This window comes from Arvicola amphibius, chromosome 3, assembly GCF_903992535.2.
Source record: "Arvicola amphibius chromosome 3, mArvAmp1.2, whole genome shotgun sequence".
Lineage (NCBI taxonomy): Eukaryota > Metazoa > Chordata > Mammalia > Rodentia > Cricetidae > Arvicola > Arvicola amphibius.
This window is the reverse complement of record NC_052049.1, coordinates 114,368,420-114,389,662: the sequence shown is the minus strand read 5'-3', so window position 1 is coordinate 114,389,662 and position 21,243 is coordinate 114,368,420. Positions and strand designations below refer to the sequence as shown.

Sequence of the window (21,243 nt, the reverse complement as noted above, 5' to 3'; positions counted from 1 at the left end):
CAGAAAGAAAGAGAGTAAAAGGGACGAGACTGACGCAGCCAAAGGAAGCGCCCAAGGGTGTGACATGCTATTGATGCATGTGTCCAGCAGATGGCAACACGGAGCAGCCTGCATCAGCCCATCCAAGGGACTGCCTGAGCCAGCATCTGGCTTCTGGCCTCCTGCAGAGCTTTTCCTTTGATTTGGTTCTTGGTCCACTTTCCCCCACATGAGTCCTTAGGCTACACTATAAATCGCTAAAGAAGACCTTTCACAAGCCCCAAACCTTCCCTCCCCAAGAAGGTGGAAGAAAGGCCTGCCTGTTAGGTCCAAGGCAGCAGGATTCCTGGAGCCCTGTCTGGCACCAGTGCCTGAGTGACCAAAGGCTCCCAGGGAACCCTTTCTCCATCACCCACCTGTCAGGGATTCTGAGTACAGAAGTATAGACCAGTGTGATTTGGGGGAATGTTTCCATGTTCTGTCATTCGGGAAAAAAATCCCGCAAATTAGCAGCATGATAATGAACAATATCTACTTGACATGAAGGATCGCAGTGTTTGAGGAACAGCAACCGCAGCTCCTACTCCACAGAGAGAAGAGAGATCCTGGGCTGCCTCAGACAGGTTTCCCTGCACTGCACCTTCTTCTGAGTACAGCCCCCCAGTGGCCAGACTAGGGGAAGTCCCCGAAGGCACGACCTGCCTACACAAGCATATGGCTATAGCCTGCCTGGCTGCCCTAGGGCCCAGCCCCAGACCACTAGCTCACTACCCTGCCAAGATTCCCTAGGCACGTGGCTGGAGGGGAAAAATGGAGTCTTATGTTCCCCAGGCAGGAGAGGATTCTTAAGAAAATAAATAATAAAGATCTCCAAATCCCCGGAAGATTTGATACCTTCAAACACAGTCAATGCACATTTGTGCTTCATTCATGAATCAGCCGCTAAGTCTGCAAGCTCACACATGCTGTTTGGTTGGTTTTGAAAAAGGGTCCTTGCTTTATTCTGAAGGTTGGCCTCAAATTCACAATGTTAACCCCAGCTGGCCTCATGCTCCTACTGATCCTCCTGCCTCAGCCTCCTAAGTTGCAGAGATTACAAGCATAGGCCACCACACCCAGGCTGCAAGCTTGCTCTTGCCCAGTTCTTACCTACGAAGAAATCTTACCCTAGCCTCCAGTTGAATTCGACAAATATTTATTAAATGTCTTGTACAGGCTGAGCTTTGTGCTGGCGGCTGGGGATTGTGGCCTCTATCTTTAATAAACTCTTAAGTCCAGCAGGCAGAGGAAAACATGGAGTTCAGTGTACTACAGAGACCTCTGCTAGAGTTGGGCGCGTAGCTCATCATGCGACATCATGAGATTGAGCCCCTGCTGCCACCGTGTCAGCAACAAGGGACCAGGAGACTCTCCAGGAAGGAAATGACATTTGAGCAGGACGGGTTCAGGAAGGAGGAGAAGGAAGGATGGGGAAAGTAGATCCTGGAAGTGATGCTCAGCCACGGCGTGCAGTCCAGGGGTGCCACGGAATTCAGTCCAGGGGTGTCAGGAGGGGGTGGGGAAGCCAGGAGGCTGTGAAGGCTCTAGAGAGAAGGCTGAGGACTCTGGATGTGTCCTGTACACATCCGGCTTCATCTGGAATCTGTTGTACACAGGACAGTCCTGACCTCAGCCATTCCTGTCAGTGTCAGCAATCATGCTTCTCCCCCATGAAAAGCCAGACTCCCTGCCTTGGGGCCTGGTGAAGCCACTCCAAAAATGTCTGCTTGGAAAATTCCATATGCTAATGAAGCAGTTTTCTGACCCACAGCACACAGGCCCATCAGTTAGCCCGGCTAACTGGATCTCCTCTAAGGAGCTGCAGTGCAAAGCTCTGAATGCACTCTGGCCTCCCCCATGTCCCCGCCCCACCCCGGAGTTCCCACCCAGCTGATTATGAACCCAAGGACCTCACAATCCCCAAATAGGATAAATGTTGTCTTCAGAGTCCCGTGAAGCTCAGGAAAGACCTGATTAGACAGTAGATCCTGTGTCGGGAACACCAAAAATTTCTTAGGTAGAACTGGGTGGCAGAGCCCCTCTGTAGCCCTGGCATGCTGGGCATTGCCTATTGTCCCAAGTGGCTGCTTGAATGGTGTCTTTGTCACACTTTTTCTTTAATTTACAAGGAGACTTTCCAAACTGTAACTCAGAAACTGAGTGTTGGCCAGGCACAGTGGCTCCTGCCTGTAATCTTAGCATGTGGAAGGGAAGCAAGAGGACCAGGGGTTCCAGGGCATTCTCGGCTATATGGCAAGTTCAAGGCCAGGTGAAGGCCCCTGTTGTCAAGCCTGAAAACATGAATTCCATACCTGGGACCCACATGGTGGAGGCATAGAAATGATTCTCATAAGTTGTCCTCTGACCACACATATTCTCATAGTGTCTGCTTACACACACACACATACACACACACACACACACACACACACCATAAATTTTGTTTTAAAAACACTGATTAAGGGGGCTGGACAGATGGCTCAGAGGTTAAGAGCATTGCCTGCTCTTCCAAAGGTCCTGAGTTCAATTCCCAGCAACCACATTGTGGCTCACAACCATCTGTAATGGGGTCTGGTGCCCTCTTCTGGCCTGCAGGCATACACACAGACAGAATATTGTATACATAATAAAAAAATAAATAAATACTTTTTTAAAAAATGCTGATTTAATTAGGAGCAGGGGGTAGGCAACAGAGCCACATCCCTTTAATCCCAGCACTGGGGAGTCAGAAGGCAAACAGATTTCTGTGTGTTCAAGGACAGCCTGGTCTACAAAGCAAGTTCCAAGAAAGTTGGGGCTACACAGAGAGACCCTGTTCTCTGGGGGGGGGGAAACAATAATATAAAAAAAATAAAAAAACAAATTAGGGGCAGGCAATATAACCCGGCAGGTAAAGTATTTGCTGCAAAGGACTGACTAGCAGAGTTTGATCCCTGGAGCCCACATAATGGTGGAAGAAAAAAACAAACCCAACACAGCTGTCCTCAGACCTCCACACATGTGCCTTGGCATGCATGTTTCATGTCACACACACACACATGCACAATAATGATAAATAAAATTTAAATTTTAAAAATATTGACTAAACTCCGCCACGCTGGGAGGTCTCACAGAACAGACTCTGATCAAGGCCCTCTGAGCTTGCCGCCGTGCCAGTTCACCATGGAGTCACAAAAGCCTTAGCTCAGCTAGAAAATCCTACTGAAAAAAAGAGCGCATTTTATAAGCCTTGGGATAGACAATTCCGACAAATGGTGAAGCCACGGGGAAAGACAATTGAAAGTGGCTAGTGTTGCTCCAGAAAGAAATACATGTCTGTCCCAAGAGGGATGACAGAGTGGAGAGTGTTCAGATGTGGGGGGCAGCCCTGGGGGCAGTGTGGGGTCTCATGGCTGTAGGCCCTCGCCAGCTCTGCATCTACGATTAATGTCATTACCTCTGTGATCCCATGCACCAGAGGGGGACACTTGGAGCCAGAAAGGAAGAAGAAATGCTTTAATGGATGGGGAAAGCAGCATGAGCAGGAGTCTAGAGTCATCCTCCAGCTTCAGGGTTCCTATTTGTGACTGCAGGTTCTGAAAAGGAGCCAGCCGCTGGCAAACCTACACAGCTGGCAGAATGCAGCTCAACCCTCTGTCTCAGGACACCTGGTAGGTGTGCAAGGAGGAAATGAGGACAGGAAAGGTATCTGAGGGGTCAAGTTTAAGTATGCTGTGCACCCTCCCCCCCACACACACACACTGGACAATCACACACATGCATGCCTATTTCACAGCATATGCACACAGGCTCACACTCACACACGTGCACTGAACAGACACATGCACACATACTTCACTTCAACAGCTGGACTTGAGGTTAGTAACAGAGACAAAGACCCAGCAACTTTAAGGCCTGATTATTCCCACAACCACCCATTCCCCTAGATGCTGGTGGCAACAGTCTATTATTGGGGACGTAGCTGCCTCCTGCTCCTCTCCATGGCCTTCACATCTAGAGAAGGTTCATGGTAGCCTAAGACACTAACCTCAGAGCAAATGCCATTGTGTCATTCAGGAGCTGGGGAACAGAGGACAGCCATCACGTATGCTCTGTGACTGTGGGTAGCTGTCCTCTGACCGTCTCTACCTGACACCACCTCTTCAACCCTTCTTTAGTCCCAAAGTCCCTTTCCTCCTGCTATATGCTTCCCTCCCTTCAATGCTAGCAGAGAAGGACACAGGTTTTTGTCCTGTCTCCATAGACCTCTCGTTACTAGGCCCCTACTCCAACTGCAGCTGCCCACACCCTGGCAAGTAAGCGCCTAAAGCATCCAACTCGGTGTGGCGGGTATTCTCACACTCGCCCCTTCTGCCTACTCCACTTGATACCCACCAGTCAAAATGCCCCTTTCTTTCCCAGCTAAAAGTTGTCTGTCTTTTGCCGGGCTCCCTTGACCCTCAGACACCTGGCCTTCCTCTTGGTCTGATACCTGACCACAAAAATCAGCTCACAGGCCCATCTTTCCTTTTTGTTCCTCTGGAGCTAGAGTGCCCTTGTCAAGGTCCTGGAATATAGACTCGCAACTTTGATGAGAGCAAGGAACATCACCCCTGATGTGGCTCCCCTAGTTACCACGTTTCTAGACACTCTCCTTTCTCTGCCCCTTAGGAGGCATGGACACCATGGTACCTGCCCCACGCCCATTGAAAGGAATCCTCACTTGACTCTCCAGGACCCTACTGTCAACCGTTTTTACTGTAAGCTGCCCATTCTCAACAGCCACAGTGTTCAAAGCCAAAAGAAAGAACCAAAACAACCCTGGAATGTTTAAGAACAACTGCTTTTGCAATTTGGGGTGTAGCTCAGTTTTTAGAGTCATTTCCTAGCGTGCACAAAGCACCGGGTTACATTTACTAATTAAACGGGGTGTGGGGGTGCATGCCTGTAATCCCACCACTTGGGAGGTAGAAGCTGGAAGATCAGAAACTCAAGGCTGTCTTTTGCTATGTAAGGAATTCTTGACTAACCCGAGCTGCATACGGCTCTCTCAAAAGAAAATGAAAAAGGGAAGAAGGAAGGGAAGGACAGAGGGAGGGAGAGAGGGAGAGAGAGAGAGAGAGGGAGGTGATGTAGGTGAGGGAGGGGAGAAGGAAGGGAGATAGGGAGGGAGACAGGGAGGGAGAGAGGGAGGGAGGGAGGGAGGGAGGGAGGGAGGGAGGGAGGGGGGGAGCAGGGATGGATGGATGGATGGATGGAGGATGGATGGATGCGGTGGGGTGGGATGGAGGGATGGGTGGGTGGGTGGGGATGGATGGATGGTGGGGATAGAGGATGGAAGGGAGGGAGGGAAGAATGGAAGGAGGAAGGCAGCAGGGATGGATGATGGGGGATAGAGGAAGGAAGGAAGGAAGATTGCCTTTGTCGTGTGCCCCTACATGCAGACAGCCATCTCCATTCTACTCCAACGCTTCCACTCAACTTCCTACACTGAACAGTCTCAAATAAATTACTACTGGGACCCATCTGAACACAATGCCCATGCCTTGTTCTCCCCTTGGTGAGTGATGGGTAGCAGGAAGCTGCCCACAGGTAGGAGGGCTAAGATGGTCCTTAGTTCTTCTCCCTACTCTAGACATTCTCTCTCCTGGGAACAGAAGATCCTACCTGCTTGACAACTCCTCCAATTCCATCCAGCGAGAGTCCCTAGCTACCCCCATGGGACTGGAGGACAGTGCCCCCGGTGTTCAGGTAAAGTTAGGACTCTAATCAAGCCCCAACTCATGTCACTAATGCAGCATCATCTAAAAAGATCACAACCATTTAAAAGGACCATTATGCACTTACTACATGCTAAGCACGAGACTAAGTCCTTAGTTCAGATCTTCTCAGGAACCCAGAAAGGGGACTATTTGCAGGTAAGATCATTGCAGCTCAGACAAGTAACTTTTTAAAAAAAGTATTTATTATATATACAGTATTCAGCCTGCATGTATGCCCTCAGGCCAGAAGAGGGCACCAGATCTCATTACAGATGGTTGTGAGTCACCATGTGGTTGCTGGGAATTGAATTCAGGTCCTCTGCAAGAGCAGCCAGTGCTCTTAACCACTGTGCCATCTTTCCAGCCACCAGACAAGTAACTTTCTAGTTGACAGTGACAAATGTCTACTTACTCTAGGAGACTAAGATTCCCCCCACCCCACCCTGACACATACTCTCTTCCCCTACTTAACCCCAGCAATGACCCCTCTGACCAAGTAAACTTCCCAGCAGAGGCATCAGCAGCCTGGGGTTGCCCTCCAGAGTCTAGAAGGGGAGGAAATCGCCCCAACAGATGTTAAATACCGCCTGCAGCTGCTCGAGGAGGTTCCATTCCAGACAAACAGCTCAAGTGGACACAGCCAGCACAAACCGGGATGGAACCCGCTCAGCAAATCCCACAGAGAATGGTTCAAGCCCTGGAAGGTGGAGGATGTGTCATACCACAGGGACGAACCCTTCTATTCAGGTGAGAATTAATGGGGGGGGGGTAAGAAGGAGTGGAGGATGACGTTGAACATAAAGCAAAATTTGAACCCCCATCCTCAAACACCTTGTTGAGTCCTATCCCGGCCCCCAGACTGATCGCAGTGGAAGGCAGCACAGGCAAAGGCTTGGTTCAGCAGTAGCCCTTCAGGCATTGTCTAGCTACAAGCCTCTGGAAGGTGTCACACCGCCTACCACATCACAGCCTTCCCTTCTCCCTCCTCCCTCCTTTGGTTGGGCCTGATGACAGTCCTGCAGGCCAGGCTTTCAAAGCAAAGGGACGAACAGAGGCTGGAAGGTAGCTTAGTCCCCAGCCTGCCTGTCTTGCAGGCACAAAGCCCTGGGTTTGAGATTCATTATTGCATGGTGCAGGCATGGTGATCCATACCCCATCACTTGCGAGGGAGAAGCAAGAAGATCAGAAGTTCAAGGCCATCCTCAGCTCCCTACGTAATCCTTCCAGGTCACATTCAGGGCAGAAGAATAGCACCAAGAGAACATCAGAGCCACAAGGAGTATGTCAGCCAGGACCAGAATTACACCCAAGTTCCAATATGGAGGCAAGCCTTCTCACTTGGTCTAGACAAGAGCAGTCAGGGCATTGTGTGAGTATCTAGAACGAAGAGCAAGCCTCCAGCAGGGCAGTATGGGTGGGAGAAAGGTGGGGGGGGGGCCTGTTTCCCAAGGGTCCCATAATATTAGAAGTGTACCATCTGTCACCTCAGAAAAACAGTTGTCAAGCCACAGAGCAAAGAGCTCGGTCTTCAGGAATCTTGGACTTCCCTCTAGCTCAGCTTTAACTTAGACCTTTGACTTCACCTGAGATTTGAACAAGGGCAAACTGGTATGGGAATGAGGGTCCTAAATTCAGGGTCAGCCCCCATCCCCTGTGTATTCATGGGAGACATAAAGTCCCCACTGCAAACTAGGAAGACCCAGGCTTCCCAGTCTCACTGGAGTACAGAGCATCTTTGTCCTGCCCTCTGTCCCCAGACGGCCCTTGAATGCATCCCTACCCAGTTAGAAAACCCAGCTTGAACCCAGAGACACCACTGTGTGCTTTACAGATAATGTGTTCCTCAGAGTGACCCGTGCATCAGCCTAGTAACACAAAGAGCTATATATCCCGCCAGCAAACAAACGTCCAAGTTCTCTGGACCCCGAGCCCCCATTCTCTAAGCTGCAGTTCCTAGCTGCCTGCTAGGCAGTGTCTAGTATGCTCCCGGTGGCCTATCCTGCAGTGGAAGGTGTCTCATCTTCTCTGCTAAGACACAGCATAATAACAGGGATGTGAAAAAGAAACGGATAAAATAAATTTAAATTTTCCTTTCCAGAGAAGCAATAAAGAAGTTTTCATTTGAAAGGACCCGAAAATATATTGTTTGATTTAGGCAAACCCACAAATGAAAGGCCAGGAGGCAAGCCCAGGCTACAGGGCCCTTCTGTTCAGGTCATCTGAGTTGGCTCAAAGGGAGAGGTGACCACCAGTAGAATCTTTTGTTCCCTATGCAGCCAATCCACACAACGTGTGTTAAGGGAAATGGCGCCCGGCTGGCCCACGACCCATGCACATCAAGAGCTGAGCCAGACAAAGTCAGGGATAGCGAGTATGGGTACAAAGAGCATTGCCAACTCTGATGAAGCCACAACATCCAGGGTAAAGTGCCCAAGCTTCCCTGTCAAGAGGTAACCAGGGCCAGGGTGGTAGAGGGCTTCCTCAACATGCATGAAGCCCCAGCTCTGATTCCCAGCACAGTATAAACGGGGCATAGTGTGGCACGTCTCAGCACTTGGAGGTATAAGCGGTGGGGAGTTCAAGGTCATCCTTGGCTAGTGTTGACAGTTAAAACTGTTGTTCTTTCCCAGATGTCCTGTCTGCCACCTCTCAAGCTCCTGTCGAGAAGAGTCAAGAGCAAGTGGCCCCCGCAAACACCTGGAATCTTCCAAGGCAAATTCCAAGCTGAACTGACTGGCAAGCACTTCTTCCAGGACTGGAGGGCTCAGCCCCAAGGGCACTATGGAAGCAACGAAAAAACCCTGGTAGGAAGCCGGTGCTGTGGTGGCGCACACCTTTAATCCCAGCATTTGGGAGGCAGAGGCAGGAGGATCTCTGTGAGTTCAAGGTCAGCCTGGTCTACAAGAGCTAGTTCTAGAACAGGCTCTAAAACTACAGTGAAACCCTGTCTCCAAAAAAAAAGAAAGAAAGAAAAAAAGAAAGAAAGAAAGAAAGAAAGAAAGAAAGAAAGAAAGAAAAGTTTATCTAAAAAAAACCCATTTTGTATTGTTATATTTTCTGTGTATGGGTGTTTTGCCTGCTTGCACATCTGTACACCACAAACGTGCCTGGTGCCTGTGGAGGCCAGAAGAGGGCATCAGATCCAACAGACATTTGTGAGCTGGCAGCTCTTAACCACTGAGTCGTCTCTCCAGCCCCATCACCAGGCTTGGTAGTGGGTGACTTTACCCTCTGAGCTAGTATCTCACTTGCATTCAGAGAGATTTTGAACAAGAGTATTTCCCAATCCTGCTTACTAAGCTCTAATGACCCCATTTTTATATCTATTATTATGATTATGATTATTACATGCATGTGTGTATGTCTGAATGTGAGTATGTACATTTGAATTCAGGTGACCTCAGAAGCGAGAAATGTCTGAGCCCCAGGAGTTGAAGTTACCAATAGTTATATAAGCTATTCGGCTTGGGTGCTGGGAACCAAACTCATGTCCTCCACAAAAGCAGTACCTGCTCTTAACCACTGAGTCATCTCTCCAGCCTCTAGAGACTCCATTTTCACCTAAGGCAGAACAAAAGCATGCTCCTTGTGATTCCTTAACTAACAAATGGCTCAGATTGTGACATGCAGAGGGCGGGACTTATCCTCTATCAGCTGACTGCTCTGTCCCCTCCCATGTTCTGGGTTTGCAGGTGCCATTTGAGGATCAAGTCCACACCAGGCTCATGTACATGCCCTTGTTTACTGGAAGAGCGAAGCTGTATAAGCCCAAGAGCAAACACAAGACCAACATTTTCTCAACTGAGCAGGAAAAATCGAACAGGTACAAGGGTGAGACCAGTCCTTCCCAGGCACAGTACCTTAGTCTATACTGGCAACCAAGGACCAAGTCAGCCGCAGGACAGGTGTGACTCGGCTCCGGCTTGGACCCATAATCTCCCTGCCTGCTTTTCCAGGTCAGCGCCAGAATTTTGGCCTCAAAAAAAGAACATCTGGAGAAAGAGACTGCCTGAATAACACCTGAGGAAACACCATAGAAGCTGTGCCTGTAATCCCAGCACTCAGCTGAGACAAGATTGCTGTAAGTTCCAGGCCAGCTTGGGCTGTGGTGTGAGACCCTGTCATACATGTGTCCCAGGCTTGATGGCACTCAACAGCACTTGAGAGGTGGAGGCAGAAAGATCCCTGTACTACTTAAGGAGTTTGAGGATAGCCTGGGCTACATGAAACCCTGTCTTTTAAAAGGAAAACAAGCAAGCAAACAAAAACCCCCAAAGATCTCTGAACCACCTTCCTTATCCTAGACTCAGCTCTTAGACCAGTTGCTGCCATTCTTACCACCATCCACATGATGTCTCGTGATGCCAGCAGGGCATGGGTGAGTCATGTCTTGGGAAGGAATGCTGTCCCATATGTCTCAGAAGGGCAAGTGTGTTCCAGAAGACCTGAGAGGGAAGGTCAGTAATTTCTCTAATCAATGAGGCAATGGCAAAGCACCCAGGCTTCTCAAGAAAGCACCACCGATGAATTATATTCTGCTCAAGCCACCCGAGGGGATGCTCCTGCTCTTTCTTTTTAAAGTGAGGTAGACTGCACACACTGTAAGAGTAACCCTTTTAACATGTACAATTCTGTGGTTCCCTGTGTTGTTCATTGATTAGATCAGTGTGGGAGTGGCACACCCTTATAATTCCAGGGTTTAGGAGGCTGAGGCAGGAGGATTACGGTGATTTCAAGGCCAGCCTGGGCTACCTAGTGAAACCCTGTCTCAAACAAAACAAAAATCAAAGTTAGGAAAATAAGTTTAGACCTAAGATAGAGGAGAGACAATGGATGCAGAGGACAAAAGCGTGAATTTTCTTAAAAGGGGGAAATGGGTGAACTGGCTCAGAGGGGAAAGTCTTTACTGAGCAAGCCTGATAATCTGCGTTTAATCCCTGGAACCATGGTGGAGGGAGAGACCTGATGTCCCAGGTTGTCCTCCTCATGCACACATGGCATGTCCATACCTGGATACACATGCTCACATACACAAGCCACACGCACTACCAGCCTCAATTGAGAAAAGGCATGCTGCACTGCCCTCTCGTGACCAGCCTAGGGAATGACAGCCAGCTGCAAGCTAGGCAGGTAGGCAGGCTACAAGCTAGGGATCTCTGGAGAGAGGCACAGAAACCCTATACATCTTAATTAAGGCCGACTAAGCGCAAAGCCTACCCGGAACAGAATCCTTATTCTCTTCCTACACTTCAGTCTCTGCCTGAAAACACAATAAACTCCTCTGTGGTGAAGGAAAGATGATTAAGGATTTCTAAAGCACCTGGATCTAAGACAAACAGTACCTTGTCCCTGAGAAACTGTGAGATCCTTAAAACTGTAGTTAGAACGTGAGCCAGTATGTCGAGAAGACCACCACACAGAAGGGCTGTGACGATGGGCTCTAGCTTGAATGCGTTCACTTGTCCAAGGCAAGGGGCAGGCTAGACCTCCTGAAGAGGAGCCTCAGAAGCCTGGGTCCAGAGCCTGAATTCTTTGGAGGCAATTGAAAGGCTTTAAAAACAATTTTAAAGCTTATATTCTTATTTCCTTTTTGTGTGTGGGCAGGTGGATACAGGCTGACGTGTGTATATGGAGGTGTGTATATGGAGGTGTGTATATGATGGTGTGTATAATAGAGGTGTGTATACAGAGGTGTGTGTGGAGGTGTGTATACAGAGGTATGTATACAGAGGTGTGTATACAAAGGTGTGTATATGGAGGTCTGAGGACAACTTGCAGGTGTCAGTTCTTTGCCTCCACCATGTGGGACCTGGGGATCAGACTCAGGTTATCAGACTTGGCAGCAAGTGCCTTCATCACTGAGCCATCTTCCTAGCCCTAAGGGTCTTTTCTATTTTAGGGTTAGAGGGTAAGTTTAAAGATATTTGTAGAGACAGTGCAGTGTATTCTTTACCCAGTTCCTCTAATCTTAAGCTTTTATTAACTATTGGACATCACAAAACTGAGAGACACAACACTGGCAATTTCTATGAACTAAACTATAGGCCTTATTTAGACCTAGAAGCTTTCCCATTAATGACTTGTTTTGTTTTGTTTTGTTTTGTTTGTTTTAAGGCAAGGTTTCATGCAGCCCCAGGTTGACCTCCAACTCAACAGAAACCGTGAACTTCTGGTCCTCCTGAATTCTCCTCCCAAGGGATAGGCAAGCGCTGTGTCTGGTTTCTATGTGCTGGGGACTGAGTGACAGCCCTAACCCCTCGTCTGTTCAGAGGACCAGATGAGCAAGAGGTTTAGAGACCAAAACAGCAGCTCTGGCCCAATGGTCACACTGATTTGTAGAGTGTTTTTTTCTACCTCAAATATGGATTATATCTCTGATCAATCTCTTTCTTTCCTCCTTTTTTTTTTTTTTTGAGACCTAATCTTATGTAGCCGAGGCTGGCCTCTAGCTCTTTATGAAGCCAAGGATGACCTTGAATTTCTTCCTGACCCTCCTCCTTCAGCCTCCTGAACACTGGGATGCCGGGATGCTGTTTTTGGGAGATTTACAGGTATAATCTCAGAAGTAACAGAACCCTAAGGCCAGCACAGCTGCTGTGGGAAGCCTGCACTAACTTCCCATTAGGGACAGGGTCTGGGAAGGGCCTTCATTCATTCCCTGCACGTATAGTGCTAACTTTTTTTTTTTTATGACAGGGTACTGAAACTGCCTTTAAACTCCTGCTCTTCCTGCCTCCATCTCCCAAATTCTGGGATTACAAATACATCACCAAACCTAGCTTCTGTCTTCAGTGTCTCCCCCAACCCCAATAATCTTATTGATTCTTTGGGAATTTCACATCATGCATCCCAATCCCACTCACTTCCCAGTCCCTCCATATCTACATTCCACCCTTGTAACCTCCCCCTGAAAGAAAATTAAAATTAAAAAACAAACAACAAAATAAATCACCAGATGAAGCAATTATTTATATTGTTCTATTATTAAATAAAACTCGGGAGTCAGATTTTGGGGTAAAAACCTGATAGATCTGAAGAGTGACAGAGGAACAATCAACTAACCCTGCCCCTCCACACTTCCAGATTGATAAAATCACACATCTTTCTAAGGCCCTCCCTACTACTTCCTGTGTCCTCCTATATTAGTCCTCCAAAACCTCTGTGGCTAATTCTGGCCAGCCAAATATTGACTTTGCCTTCTAATTCAAGGTTTAACTTTATTGGAAGCCTTGGAGTGTCAGTGAGAATAAATCTCCTGCAACATTTCCCTCCTTTTGTCTAAATAAAAGGGAACGGTTTTAACTCTAATACAGTAATACTATATACAATGAGAACAACTATCAGATATTGCCTATATAAAAAGGGAAGGTTTTAACTTTAATACAATAATAATATACAATAAGAACAACTATCTGGGCCGGGCGGTGGTGGCGCACGCCTTTAATCCCAGCACTCGGGAGGCAGAGGCAGGCGGATCTCTGAGTTCAAGGCCAGCCTGGTCTACAAGAGCTAGTTCCAGGACAGGCTCTAGAAACTACAGGGAAACCCTGTCTCGAAAAACAAAAAAAAACAAAACAAAACAAAAAAAAAAGAACAACTATCTGGTATTGTCTAAATAAAAAGGGAAGGTTTTAAACTTAAATTGTACAATAAGAACAATTCTCAAGAATTATATTCACAATCTCCAGGCAATTTGCATTTGGCAAATTCAGAGAATATACTATCTATCCTACATTGGTGAGTCCAAATTTTTGAACTTAATTCACTTTCTTTTTTTAAAAAAAAGATTTATTTATTTATTATGTATACAACATTCCTCCCATGTTTGCTTGCATGCCAGAAGAGGGCACCAGATCTCATTATAGATGGCTGTGAGCCACCATGTGGTTGCTGGGAATTGAACTCAGGACCTCAGGAAGAGCAGTCAGTGCTCTTAACCTCTGAGCCATCTCTCCAGCCCCTTTACTTTCTATCATATATTACCATCCTAAAAATATTTTTTTAGACATTAAAACATTTTCTTAGATAAATAACTTAAGCTTTTATATTTCTCAACCTTATAAACTTTACATCTTTTGTAGATTTTTTCTCTGAATTTGATAACAAAGAAAACTGTAAAACTATAACTATCTATTTATTCTTCAACCCCGTCAGAGACTCAAGAAGGATATAACACTGCCTGAGTAAACAGGAAGTGCAGAGGAAATGACTTCCCAAACTATAGAGATGACAAAGATAGCTGACTGCCCAGACAGTCACCCAAGTTTCCTCTGCAGCATTGGGGCATCCATCTTTGGCCTAAAGGCCTGGAATATCTGACTCTTTTCTGTGAAGCAGGAATTTTAAAGAACCATCCTACCTTATTTTGGCAAAGCTCAGTAGTCACTTCCTTTCTTGTGTCCTGTCCAATTCAGACAGCATGCGGTTTCTTGCCCAGTGTCTAACTTTGCCACAATAAAAGCAAACTCCTCCATATAGAGGTTCTTTGATGTCCATCATCTGTTTTGTTTGTTTGTTTGTTTGTTTTTGTTTTATTTTAAAGTAAATTGGTGCTGTCAGGAGCAAACATGTCTCACTACCATGAAAAGTTTTAGTTATTAAAATGTCTTAAATGCCATATTCTTTAGGGCTCTGAAGTGTTTGAAGACCACTTATCTACCTAAAATATATGTTTTACCTTGACAACATACCTAACATAGTCACAAATTTGATTGTTGTAGATGACCAACTACTAGCCTGCATTTCTTATTATCCCAAATAGCTTTCAAGGACTAGAACTTTACAATTAAACAAGAATAGAAACATATATACGGTATGTTCTAACAAAAATAACCTTAAATTTGTATCAACAAACAAAAATCCATATCAATGTAAAATACTTGAGTCTACTAGTTGTTTTATAAAGTAGATTTAATAATCTACCTTTTTATCTTATCATTCCCATATCCCCCCTATTTTCTTTTCAGAAAGAGATTCTTGAATCTAACCTTCTTTGCTTAACTTTTTCCCTGACCATGACCAGTAACAACTTGTAACCAAACCCCCTAAACAATGACAAACATCCATAATCCACCAAACAACCAAAATCCACTCACCCCATCTCTCAGTAATGTGGGTATTGTGTTCTTAAATTTACTTACTGATGTCTGGAAGAAATGGCAACTTTAGGAGACCCTGAGAAAATGTAGGTAATGTTCAAGTCCTGGAAGAGCTAGCTGTTGTCCATTATCAATGTGAAGGGTTTATCTGAAGTCCCAACTGGAGTAGTCTATGAGGCTGAACCATCTTAGCTCACTGTTTTGAAGTTGTCCAAAGCTGATCTTTGGGTGGTGTTTGTCAGCTTACGGCACTACCACAATCCAGGTGGATTTGTTGTTGCAGCGACCCACCATCTTCTTAGAAACCTCAAAGGTCGCTGCCAGGAATGGTCATGAGTCACTGAAGAAAACTTACGCACTTCAAATGTCATATTCAGGAGATCTCCAAAAGGCTAAAGAAACACGTTTTGTTAAGTACATCCAGGGTATATAAACTTAGTTACTAGTTACCTGCTTCAGACTCAAGCCCAAAATCACTTACAAGAGATAGATGAAGCCTAATTCTAAAATTAGTTAGAATTCTAATGACCACTAATATCAAGTGAGAAAGTCTATACATATATTCCTATAATTTTTGAGATATTTATACTTTAATAAAATTTTTTAAAAATCAAAATAAAACCAAAGGATTATAAGATTAGTGATAATAGAAAAGTCCTATACCAGGTGGCTCTTCTGACATGAGACAGAGATTTTTGATTTTCCTTTAACAAGCATGCTTAGTTTAGAGAAGGAGAGACTCACACTCCAACTCCAAAGCTTTGAGTTTTAATTGAATTGGAACTACAAAAAGACCATTGCCTTATATGTCTGTAGAAAACAGGGAAAACAAACATTTGGGAAGATTTGTAAATTTTTAGCCTGTTGGAAATGTGCCATTATAGACCATTATATACCATTAGGCCAATTTACTCTTTTTTTTGGGGGGGGGAGGGGATTTTCTCTTAATGATTCATCCTTTTTCTTGCAATGTCTTATTGGTTCAGTGGTCTTCAGATTCCTTAGCTGGATGCTTTTATTCTCCTGGAAAGACAAAAACAAAACTCTGCTCCAACCCTAACTTTGGGGAGTTTCTTTTTTTGGCAGGTTATATCTGATAAAAAAAAAAAAAGGCATTTGTTAGTCTTACAAGTGAGTTTAGATAGAATGACCATTGTTTAATGAATTATTGCCTATCCTAATCAAGAGGTCTCTCTTGTTTGAATTTAATTTTTATCAATCTTGGTGGTAGTTTTTCTTCTCTTGTGCAAACAAAAGCAAAACCTCTTTCCCAACATGACACATATCCTGGTTTCCATTCTGAGGTCAATATATCTTTGAAGAATACAGGCTGATTTAATTCAGTAATAGTTGTTTTCTACTACCCAATGTCTCTCTGCAGCTGTCATTCCTTTCTCATTAGCATTTAAAATTTAAAGTTAATAAAGCATTGTGTAATCTATCTCTTGGGGGGGTCTTTATTAGCTTTTCTGTTTATTAAGCATATCTTTTAAAGCGTAATTAGATCTTTCTGTAACTACTTGTCCTGTAAGATTGTGTGGTATACCTGCAATATATTTTATGTTGTAATACACAAAGCATTGTTTAATTTTACCAGAGACATATGCTGGAGCATTGTCAGTCTTAATTTATACAGGATTTCTCATAATGCCCATACTTCTAATAAATGTTTAATTACAGAATCAACCTTTTCAGAACTCAAAGCAGTTTCCCATCGACATATTAAATATGTATCTATGGTATGGTGCACATACTTTAATTTTCCAAACTCCACAAAATGAAAAACATCCATTTGTCAAATTTCAATTCTTTGGGTACCTTTTGGGTTACTTCCTTAAGGTAGTAGAGTTTGTTTATACAAAGAACAAGTAGGATATTTCCTCATAATTTCCTTGACTTGTTGCCAAGTGATATAAAAATATTTCTTCAAATCCTTGCTATTAACATGGTGTTTCTTATGAAATTCTGAGGCTTCTAGCACATTTCTTATAGCTTATCAATTTCATCATTACCTTGTGCTAAAGGGCTGGCAGATCTGTATGGAATTTAGAATGTGATTTTATATATATATATATATATATATTGATCACTTCTTGTAGTTGAATAAATAACATAATTAACAAGGTTGATTCTAATAATATACTTAATTATATATTAATTCTAATAATTAAGTTAATTCTGAATCATATGGAATAAGTTCAGTGGTTTCAATATGTAAAACAGCTCTATGCATATTGAGAGTCAGTAATAAATATTAAGAGGTTCTGGAAAATCTAATATAATAGCATAAAATTCTGACTTTTGAACAGAATAAGGGTTTTGAGCCACTTATTTCTCCTGACTTATTTTTCCTGACCTGCTTTTCTTGATTTATTTGCATCAGTATAGTATGTATAGAGACTCCAGAAATTGGTGTTCCTCATACAATGTGAGAAAGAATCCAATTAGTTCTTTTTATAAACTGAAATCTCTTACTTTTGGGGTATCTGTTGCTACTCTTTCAAAAAAAAAAAACACACTACTGTAAGCTCTTTTGAAACAACTGGTTCTCTAAATCTCTTCAAATATTAAACTTTTACAGGATTCCAGCTAACTTCTGTATAACCTTAGGGATGCCTATCATTTGGTGGTCATTCTTGTATGGTAACTACTTTCCTAGGTAGAAGCTGAGTTGAGTCAGCCCAGGTCTCTGTCTGGCCTCCCTGCCTCCCACCCCCCAACATACACTGTCTATACTGCTGTGCCAATGAGGGGCTAGGACCAGCTTTCCCAAATGCTGTGGCTGACGAGGGGCAGGACCACCTCAACAAGTTACTGAACATCAACATGACTTCAGGTGTCAGCCAGACCATAGACATCCACAAGGCCTTTGGTGGTAACAGTTTCCAACTGCAGTAGGGCCCCAGACCCAGATCACATGGTGTTCCAGCTCCACTTCTCTCCACAGCAAATCAACTCCCATCTCTCCACTGTGTGCTCTCTTTCTCATCTCTCTATCACATATTTGGTCCTTCTAGTGGCACGTGTCACAGGTGAGTGGGTGGGCACTTCTGGCCACCCCAGGCTGCCTTCAATGTTCTTTTTAAAATTATGCTTTTTGTGTTTGTGAGCAGGTATGCATGTGAGAGTATGGTGGTTCTATCCACCATGTGGGTCCCAGGGAACAAACTCAGGTTGTCAGGCTTTATATATAGTAAGTACTTTTACCCACCGGACCAACTCAATAACAAAAACCGGTATTGTAGCCTAAGAAATTTTAACTATCAATTTCCATAGCAATAGGTCCTATATTAATTTACTTCTTGATTTCTGCTACACAGTGATTCCAAACTATAGATATTCTTATATGTAACTAGTCCATACATGTTCCTCTGAAGGGCATAGCCAGTGAAACTACTCGCGTGTGCATGCTAGCTTGTTTTTGAAAGAGGGTCTCCCATGGTCCAGGCTAGCCTCTGGTCCTGGTCTTCCTCCATCCATCTCACAAGTACTAGCATTATAGTCACAGGCCACCACGCTCTGCTACATATCTAGTTCTGTAGAGCAAATTCATGTTTGCCCCCTCATGCAAATTACCTATTTCAGGAACCTATTTCAGACACTGCAGCAGCTTCTAACAATAACTCGCAGATAAGAATCATGTAAGGGTGAGGGACTAGTTACCAAATACAAAATCTACTTTATTATTCTAGTTTGGGGTACTGAATCCAGGGTTTACACATGGCACAAGCTGAGTCTACCACTGAGCCACACTTTCAACACTCCAGAAATAATTCTTTATATGAAAAGTATATACAAGCCAAGTGTGGTGGCACAGGCCGCTAATCCCAGTACTCAGAAGGCAGAGGCAGGTGTATTTCTGTGAGTTCAAGACCAGCCAGGTCTACATAGTAAGTTCCAGAATAGTCAGAGCTATAGAGTGAGACCACCTCAAAAAAAGGCAGTGGCACTATTAGGAGATATGGCCTTGTTAGAGTAGGTATGACCTTGTTGAAGGAAGTGTGTCACTGTGGGGGTGGGCTTTGAGTCTCTTATGCTCAAGCTATGACCAGTATCACAGTTTACTTCCTGTTGCCTGTGGATCAAGATGTAGAACTCTCAGCTCCTTCTCTAGCCCCACGTCTGCCTGCCAACCACCATGATGACAAACCACTGAAACTGTAAGCTACCCCAGTCAAATGTTTGCCTTTACATGAACAGCCATGGTCATAGTGTTTCTTCCCAGCAACAGAAATCCTAAGACAGTACATACACACATATGTATACACATATGATATTCATGTGTATATACATATACAGAGTCCTTATATATACATGAAAAATGGGCAGTCCCTTAATAAACAAGAAAATAAAGACACTCAACATCATTATGGAAATCAGAATCACAGATTTACCACCTTCCACCCATAGGATAGCTGTAATAAAAATAGGAAGTATAGACAAGGATACAGGAAAAAAAAAATCAAAACTCTCATCTACTCTTGGGAAGAAATCTGGAAATTCCTCAACAAATTAAAACATGGAGTTCCATATGACTTAATGACCGTACTCCTGTCTGTATATGTGTGTTTGTGTATATATACCATACATACTTGTGTACATATATATGTACATATACATACATACATAAACAGCCACCACATTTCTTGTATTTCTAAAAAACAATCACCCACCACAAACCTTGTATATTGGTTATTCATTGCAGAAATATTTATAACTATCAAAAGTGGAAACATTTTGTAATCATCAAATCATCATTAAAATGTGATAACCACACAGAAATATTAAGTCAAAAAGAGAGAGGGGGATGTTGCAACACAACTAGAGTTTGGAAACATGTGACATGAAAGTAGCCAGACACAAAAGGCCACGTTGGATGACACATGACAACAATGTCAAAGTAGAAATCCTGGGAGGTGAGAAGTCAGCCAGGAGTTGTTCAGGGCAGGGCCGAGGTAGTCAGGGGAGTGACGAGTGACCAGGAATGGAAACAAGGTTCCAGTATCCATACGATAAAAGTACTTCTGATGGCTGCGCAGCTCCAAGATGTGCTAAAACACATTGATTCTACACTGAAAGGACCATATGCTACATAATTTATCTCAATAAAGCTACAGGAGGTTTTGATTTTAAGAAAACACTGAACATCATCACAGCTTCTTTGAGTCCCAGGGCTAGAGCTAGTGGCTCTGCTTTTGCAGGCTTGGGTCAAGTTATAGATGAGGGCTGCGCCTAAGGCCTGCCCATGCAGCTTCCTTTGCTGCTGGTCTGGAGAAGGCCTCTGCCTTCACATGGCCCCTGGAGGGCTGCTTGAGTGCCGCCCACTGGGAGAGCATCTTTCACACTAAGCTATCCTGGAGGGGACTACAGCCATGTCTTTTATGAACTTTCAGAAGTCACATGATTCTGACACATCCTACTGGGGACACAAGCTAGACCTACTTACTCTGGGAGGGGACTACCCAAGGGCTTGAATGCCAGAGAGCAGGGACCAAAAGATCTACCCTGGAAGCTAGCTACCACACTTGATGCTAATGGAGACAATGATACTAACAGCTAAGTATTTTGTGGCATTCACTATATGCCAGGCAGTTTTAAATGCACAGTAACAGTAAGCCCATGAGGTAGGTACTCTCTATTTCACAGAAGTTACGGCACAGAGAAGTTAAGCAGCTCACACCTGCTAGCAAAGGACAGCCAGAGTCAGCGTCCAGCAGCATGGTGCCACTGCCCAGCCTTACAAGACCACATAGCACTGCTTCCTAGTCTTCCCATATGTGCTGCCCATCTGCAGCCCTCAACCAACACCAGCTGACACTGAGTTTTCATTCTCCACGAGAGCTGTGTGGCCACACTACTAGCTGCAGAACAGAAAATGGTGTAATTTGCATTTAGTTAACTGGGAGTGAGGCAATACCCTTACTAGCTATCTCAATTTATCTATTTTCTTTCCAGTTTTCAGTTGTCTTTTCCTTCCTGATTTGTAGAGTTCTGTCATACAGTCGATCCTTCATGTATGCAATACCTCAGCATTGTTTTAGACTGCCAGTGCTTTCTTGGCATCTATAGGCATCTTCAGCTCTGACATGACCTGCTTTGTTGAAGGGAGACCCCTGCATTATGCAGCAGTTAAAGCAATCACAGCTTGTGGTTTGAAATGTCTTCACATGGGGTGCAGCCCATCACTTGCTGCTACCAGATTTTATTACTCGCTGCTGGAGTCACAAGCCCAGGGCCCCTCGTATGAGCCATCTTCTAGCTTCACGGCACTAAACTTCATCTGGGTCCATAATGGCCTAAGGACCCACTTCACTTTTGTTCATACAATAAAAAAATAACAATTTTCTGAGCCCCACTAGCCACCTTTCCCACTAACATGTAGCACC

At 44.6% G+C, this 21,243-nt stretch overlaps 1 protein-coding gene across 1 annotated transcript; it reads left to right on the top strand.

Moving 5' to 3' along the window:
* The first annotated feature begins 3,636 nt into the window (after positions 1–3,636).
* Positions 3,637–11,961, top strand: LOC119809368. The gene is given in 11 exon segments (XM_042054713.1): positions 3,637–3,668; positions 4,669–4,757; positions 5,633–5,748; positions 6,269–6,506; positions 6,987–7,128; positions 8,036–8,180; positions 8,390–8,563; positions 9,452–9,531; positions 9,533–9,582; positions 10,064–10,184; positions 11,874–11,961. Coding segments are annotated over 11 exon segments (1,275 nt in total).
* The last annotated feature ends 9,282 nt before the right edge of the window (positions 11,962–21,243 follow it).